General features: G+C 43.2%; 1 protein-coding gene across 8 annotated transcripts in view; it reads right to left on the reverse strand.

Annotated features, from left to right (window-relative positions):
• Positions 1-7,600, reverse strand: part of HPS3 (HPS3, biogenesis of lysosomal organelles complex 2 subunit 1) — a 46,816-nt gene extending 39,216 nt beyond the window's left edge. For all 8 annotated transcript variants that reach the window (XM_422849.8, XM_025153439.3, XM_004943589.5 and 5 more), the window contains exons 1-6: positions 7,309-7,600; positions 6,403-6,891; positions 4,885-5,071; positions 1,970-2,055; positions 705-897; positions 413-494 (exon numbers count right to left, since the gene is read on the reverse strand). In XM_422849.8, the coding sequence (XP_422849.3) occupies positions 413-494; positions 705-897; positions 1,970-2,055; positions 4,885-5,071; positions 6,403-6,891; positions 7,309-7,531 (1,260 nt within the window). In that variant the 5' untranslated portion in view covers positions 7,532-7,600. The remainder of the gene's footprint in view (positions 1-412; positions 495-704; positions 898-1,969; positions 2,056-4,884; positions 5,072-6,402; positions 6,892-7,308) is intronic.
• Positions 7,601-7,630: the final 30 nt, after the last annotated feature.

Genomic DNA, 7,630 nt, shown 5'->3' on the forward strand with positions numbered 1-7,630 from the left:
TCAAAGACACCTGAGAAAGGGAAAAAAATAAAAAAGAAAAAGAGAAAAGACCAAAGTTTAAGTTTCAAGACAGGCAGGTTCTGCAACCATCGTCAGACGCAATATGAGAAATCTCTGCTCCCTCCATTCAGATTTATGAGAAAGTATGATTTTTGCTTTAAGTGTACATGGTTTCACAGTTTTTTAAATATTTTTTTAAATATTCTATTAACCATCTAGAATCTTAAACAGCAATAATAGATTGCAGTGATACATGTGCAGGCCATTAATTTAGAATATGCCATAGGTTGATGTAAAATATTAATTTTGGATGTTATTTGTCATAGCAAATAGAAACTAACAGGATTTCAGAATGAAACACAATTGCCATATTGCTGCCCCTATTCTTTTAGCAAAATAATGAGACTTGCACCTTCACAGTTGTATCAATGTATGGATCTTCATCACGAGCTGCTGCTGCACTGCACCGCACTGTGAAACACTGCAGGCTCTCACTAGAAGGAAAGAAGAAACACTCATGAAGAAAAAAATGAAAACTTGAATTAATCCAGGAGCAAAAACTAGAGAGAATCATGCCTGTGACCTAGACAGAAGGGCACTCTGAACTAAAAAAGGAATCTACCCAGAATGACCCAAGAGCCTACAAAGGACTCATAAGTGAGCCAAAGAGGAAAAAAAAAAAAAAGAGAGAGAGACAAAGTTACCTTGTAATGACATGCAGGAACTGTGGAGTGAGAACTGCCTGCTCTGACTTCTCTGAGTACTGGTAAGTAGAAATCAGTTCTACTAACTTCCCAACAGAGTAGAGATATCCAACATGAGGCAAAGAAAAAAAGCAGAAGAGACTCAGTAGTTCTCTCTTGTTCTCAGTTTCCTCATTTGCTGTCACAGAACTCCCTAGATGTAACAATAAGAAAGGCATCTCATATACTTATAAATCAAAACCATGTTGTTTCTTTGTGACCTGATGCCTAAACAACACTCTCAGACATGCCCAAGTTCCAGACCAGTTTTGCTAATCGCTATTGAAAAGAACATGAATGAGAGCATACCAGCAGGTAACACGATCAATTTGCTATGTCATCTGAAATAATTTATAACAGAAGTGTGGATATACTAACAAGTGAAGAATTTCTATAGATTGAACAGCATGTGGGAACTGGGAAAATGGTTTCAAACCAAAAGAGGGGAGATCTAGATTGGATATAAGGAAGAAGTTCTTTTACAGTAAGGGTGGTGAGGCGCTAACACAGGCTATCCAGACAGGTGCTCTGTCCCTGCAGACATGCAAGGTAAGGCTGGATGGGGCTGAGAGCATCTGATCAACCCCTGGGCATCTCCATTCACTGCAGGGGAGTCAGACCAGATGACCTTTAAGGGTCTCTTCCAACTCCAGCAATTCTTTGATTCTATAATCTCATGCCGAGTCATTAGAACTAAAAGTCCATGGATGGAACAAGCTGGTCATTCTGGGGCAGGCCAAGTCTGTGTTCAGATTCCACAAACTTTGTTAAAGTCTATAAATTACAAGGGAAAAGATAGCTGGAGTTGAATGGCAAGTAGCTTCTTTACTTTAGTCAGCTACAGCTTAAATAAGGCTTTGCTATCAGAAAACCAGAACAGAAAACTAGAAACTAGGTGAACAGGAAAGATGATCTAATATAAAGGATTTTTCTATGGTTATGTTGAGGCCTGAGTTAGTGTGTATTAGTGAACTCCTAAAATTAGTTTTCATTCCCTTCTATTTTAAAGCCTGAAACCTGTACCTTAATATTAAGGTTTACTTCTCTGATGTCTGCACTGATTCTGAGAGGCAGCCTAGTATATAGTAACACTGAGGATAACACTATGCAACATAAAAAGTGTTTCGTGATATAAAATTAGTCACTGAAAACCACTAACAATAGTCTTTGAATAGATCTCCTTTTTCAATGTTGGTAACTGGTATTTTAACTCACACTGCACCCACCTGTCTGGTAAACAGGGAGGAACTGAACAGAGTGTAGCTTTGTCTCTTCACAAAAGCCAAAAGGGGACTGGTCTGGTGTAAAACGCCTGGAAGAAGAAAAACACAACAACATGGGAAGTCAGTAAGAAGCTATCATCTACTCCAAGCAAGTAAACAGCTGTCGCTGTTTACTGTAATACCCAGAGCTTATGTTTTTATACTCAACTATCCTTCATTCCTACTGCTAATACAGTTATTTTAGCAAGGCCAAGAAACACATAGCACAGTTAGAGGCAACTACCTCAAGTTTTTGCAACCAAAACTCCTTTCTTTGCTCCTCCGTAAGTCATGCGTCCAGTGCTGGACTATAATGCATGTCACAGAGTTATCTCTAGATCTGTGTCCGTGACAGGGGAACAGCAGGCCCAGAGGCCTGGAAAAGAGGAGGAGAGGGCGGAGTGTCAATGGTTTGCAGGCCGGTTCAGCCCAGTTCTGCAACTAATGGGGCAGGGGACCCATGGACCCACATCCCACAAAAGGGAAAAGGGGGAAGGGTAGGGAGATGGGCCTACAAACAGAACAGCAGCAACGATCTGAGGAGAAGAGTTAATTTACTAAACATGATATTGGAATGCAAGATAATACAATATATAATTAGAAGCTAATAAATCAAATAAAATGAGAGGGATAGAGAGTGTCCAAAACCAAAGGCCTTACACTGAATTGAAAGTGAAATGGTGGGGAGCAAACCCACACAGCTAGGCAGCGAACAAAAAAAAAAAAAGGCCAGTCCCATGCCTTGCGAGGAGTTTTATCTCCCCCTCTGAATGCAAAGTCCTCTGGGGTACGCAGGTTTTCTCTTCTGAGAATCAGGTACCCGGAAAATCAGCAGTCCACAGAAGTGGGACATTAAGTCCTTAACTCCCAGTGCTTTACATGGTGTGATGATGTAGAATACCGTTAACAAAAATCATAAAACCACGACAATGCAGAAGACACACTGCAATGGATCTGAACCATCATTTAACTTTTTTTTTCCCCCCCAACCCTTCTTCAACTGAACACAATGTAACATGGTGCAGTCTTCAGTCCTACTTTTCTTTTCTACTGCGTCTTATGCCTTTCCTTGCTTTGCTTTGGAATTCACAGCTGAACTGTGATACCAATGCTTCAAAAGCTTTAGATAAAAGTTTTGAGGATTTGATTACTAACAAAACCAAAGGTGCTATTTTTTAGTGCTGAAGATGCTTGGAAAACTCCCCATTTCCAGCTGCACAAAGAGAGAACTTTTTTTTTTTTTTTGTAAGAAGTACTTAAGTAACCATCGCTTCAGCTGGAGTTGAACCCCACAGAACAAACAAGCAGAAGGTAGTGCCTTAATCACCATCAGGACTGGTGATTATTTCTGTGTGTTACAAACTGTAGTAGGTTTCTTGGAATCATAGAATCACTCAGGTTGGAAAAGACCTTAGAGATCATCGAGTCCAACCACGACCTAACCATACCACCCTAACTCTAACAACCCTCCATTAAATCACGTCCCTGAGCACCACATCCAAACGGTTGTTAAACACATCCAGGGATGGTGACTCAACCACCTCCTGGGCAGCCCATCCCAGTGCTTAACAACCATTTCTGTAAAGAAGTGTTTCCTAATATCCAACCTAAACTTACCCTGGCACAACTTGAGGCCATTTCCCCTTGTCCTGTCACCTGTCACCAGTGAGAAGAGACCAACCCTGCTCTCGCTGTAAGCACCTTTCAGATATCGGAAGAGAGCAATGAGGTCTCCCCTCAGCCTCCTTTTCCCCAGACTAAACGGCCCCAGTTCCTTCAGTCTCACCTCACAGGCTATATTCTCTAAGCCCTTCACAAGCCTTGTTGCCCTTCTTTAAACCTGCTCCAGCACCTCCATGTCCTTTCTGTACTGAGGTGCTCAAAACTGAACACAGTACTCGAGGTGAGGCCTCACCAATGCCAAGTACAGGGGCAGGATGACTTCCCTAGTCCTGCTCAACACACCATTCCTGATACAAACCAGGATGCCATTGGCTTTCTTAGCCACCTAGGCACACTGCTAAATCATATTCAGCTGACTGTCCATCAGTACACCAGGGTCCCTGTCCATCAGGCAGCTTTCCAGCCACTCCTCCCCAAGCCTGTAGGGTTGCCTGGGGTTGTAACCAAAATGCAGGACCCGACACTTGGCCCTATTGAAACTCCTACAGCTAACCTTGGCCCATTCTTTTAAATATTAAGAAAATGTCATACAAGTTACTCCAGAATAAGGTATGTAAAACTGCTCTGCCAGTCTGGCATGAAAGTATAAGAACTGTGGGTGTCCAAATGCTGGAACAAGCTGCCCAGTAAGGAGCTACTCAAACTCAGCTAGATTGAGTCCTGGAAAACCTAGTCCAGCTGATCCTGCCCAAGCAAGGAGATGTTAAAGAGATGAACTCAGGAAGTCCCTTCCAATCTAAATGATTTTGTCATTCAGTATACTGAGAAAAGACCATCCCTCCTGATACATCACAAGAGAAGATGTCATGCGTGCCCTTCACAGAATACAAGGATGTACAATGAAAGCTGATATTAAACATCACGAGTACTGCAAAACCATCAAAGTTAAATTGCCTTTAATTGTACTAACTAGCCACGTTCCCAAAATTAAATAAAGCTTAGGATTTGCAAGGTCAAGTTAGGGTCTTCATTTGCATCACAGTTATCACCTCATCAGACCAAAAAAAAACCAAAAAAGAAACAAACAACAACAACAAAAAAACTCAACAACAACAACAAAAAAATACACAACACAAAAAAATCCCAGAAGCCAAATTACCAGGATTTTTCTTTCAGCAAAACATGAGCTCATTCTGGTTTCTTGGAATTATTAACATAGGAGTTAACCCTTGCAGGGGAAAATGCATTTGTAATACCTGAAAAGGAGATACTGCACTTCAAAGTGCTTTTTGTCTTCTGTAGACAGCTCTGTGGACTCGAGTGTGACAGGTATCTTACAAAGCTTACTTTCTTCCCCAAGCAGTTCCACTGGCTTCTGACATATGACAAACTCATCTAATTCAAGCTGCAAACTATGCGCTGCAAGGTCTTCATCTTTTATACCTAAACAATGGAAATGTATTAAGTGTTCAAACAATTCCATTTAGCAATAAGAAAATACTGACACAATATCAACCAAAAACTCCAACTACAGGAACCTAATTAGCACTGGCTTCCTCAAACCATGACATTTTGAGAATAGCTACACTAGAAAACAAGAACAATCAATTTTCCACATAAACCATATCCTGGGCTGCCTCAGAAGTGAAGCCAGCAAGGTAATGGAGGTGGTTCTTGCCCTCTGTTCTGCCCTTGTGAGACCCTCCAGTCCCTCAAAGAGCTACATTCAGCTCTGGGCCCCAGCACAGGGACACAGACCTGTGAGACTGGGGACAGAGGAGCCCGCAAGGATGCCCAGAGGCTGCAGCACCTCTGCTGCAGGGACAGGCTGACAGCTGGGGTTGCTGGAGAAGACTCCGGGGAAAACTTATAGTGGCCTTCCAATACCTAAACGGGGCTTACAAAAAAGACAAAGATAGACTTTTTACATGGGCATGTAGAGACATGACATGGGGTAATGGCTTTAAACCAAGAAAGAGCAGATTTACATTAGATGTAAGAAAGAAATTCTTCACTCGGGGCAGCGAGGGCCTGGCACTGCTGCCCAAAGCAGCTGTAGGTGCCCCATCCCTGGGGGTGCTCGGGGCCAGGCTGGCTGGGCTTGTGCACCTGGTCTATGGGAGGTGCTCCTGCCCACAGCAGGGGTCGGAACTGGATGGACTCTGAGGTCCCTTCCAACCCAACTATTTTGTGATTCTATGAACAGGCAAGCTGTTCAATATGAGGCAAATCCAAAGCAACCTGTGCTCTAAACAGCCAAATAACAAATAAAAAAAATGTTATTTGGTTGTAAAGGTTTTCAGAAGGAAAAAGGTAGCTATGATACAATGTTGTGCAATCTTCAACACACCTGAGTTCCAGAAAGCAAATCGTAATTGCACCCAAAAATGTTCTGGACTTTCCTATTTGGTTTTAAGTACTGAAAACAACCCAGTGTGAGATACCAATGTCTGAGCTAAAATCCATTGTCTACCAATGAAGAAAATTCCATTTGATATATCCTTCCCATGTGAAGTTTTATTGACCTCTTTTTTTTTTCTTAAGGTATAGTTTCCATTTCAAAAAGCACATACTTCGTAAAATTTCTTACATTATAAATGAAAGATTTTCTAAAAACTTGCTGGTGTTCATCTGATTTTTAGGTGGGAACTAATCAGGTTAATTCCCACACATTACAAGCTGTCAGTATATAATCTCATAATGTTTGAGCCTTCTACATATGAATTACAGTAATCATTTATCAGAGTCAGAAAAAGTTAAATATCTGTACTTACCACCATCCACCGGCTTTTCTATCGTACTAACTTGATACGTGCATTGCTCTCCCCTGTCTGCATTTTGCTGGACCAGTTTCAGGATTAGAACATCCAATTCTGTTGTTATCGCTATGTGTCTAGCACAAAATGCAACTTCGGCAGGAATGAAGTTATCAATGTGTAAAATTAAGGAGCGTTCAAAGTCTAATACTCTCAAATTCTGGCTTATGACCAGGTATTTCAAACGGAACATGACTAGCTTATTCTTGCAGCCCACAAGAAGATCTCCATTTACAGGACAACATGAAATACACAGTGGAGGATCTGAAAGTGCCATTTCCACTATCGACATCTGGTCTTTTAAGGTTTCAGTGTATGACTCTTCCATCTTATGACCCACCATCCGGACACAAACACGAGAACTCCCTGCAGACATGAATCGCCAGTTCACATACGCTCTTAGAAATGTTGCTTTGCTTTTCTCTTCAATCGTCACCAAATAGTCTCCTTAAGGTAAAGCAGAAGTACCGACATGTCGTTAAAGAACACGTGACAGTTTTCAAGCTGTTTACCTGCTAACCCAATAAAATACACTACAAAAAGTATCTTAAATTCTCAGATCTCACATAACGTTCCAGAATACAGCTTTTCCCAGGTTTTCCTTAATGAGATCTCAAGTGCAAATTTCTTTGCTAGGTGAAACGCACTTCACATACCGTTAAAGGAATGCACACATGGCTCTAGTGCTCAGACGCTACTCTAACGTAGACCCACTTTAAGAGCAGCGCTCGCACGAAGGTATTTATTTTCTCTGAGGAGACGGACCCGGCCGGGCAGCAGCTCCGAGCACCGCTCTCGCGAAGGCCACCCGCGCACGCCCTGTGGAACTTCGGCCCCGCGCGCTCAGAGACGGCAAGCACTGACCTGCGCGGCTGTGCGCCATGCGCAGCACGGGGCCCAGGGTAGCGAAGGAGCCCAAGGGCTCGCAGCGGCCCTCGCGGCGCACGGCAAACACCTCCACCCCGCAGCTAGCCGCCGCACTAGCCACGAACAGCACGTCGTGGCCGCAGCAGAACTGCGCCGGCTCCTGCTTGCAGGGCACTACTCTCTGCGACCCAAACGGGTGCAAGTTGTAAAGCTGCACCATGGCCCCCAAACACCGACAGCACACGGAGGTTTCCCGCTGCGGCCCTCCACCGCGCGACCTTCCGTCTCCACACGCCCTTCCGCAGCGCGCGCGCGCCAC

Source organism: Gallus gallus, chromosome 9 (assembly GCF_016699485.2).
Source record: "Gallus gallus isolate bGalGal1 chromosome 9, bGalGal1.mat.broiler.GRCg7b, whole genome shotgun sequence".
In the NCBI taxonomy this organism is placed as follows: domain Eukaryota; kingdom Metazoa; phylum Chordata; class Aves; order Galliformes; family Phasianidae; genus Gallus; species Gallus gallus.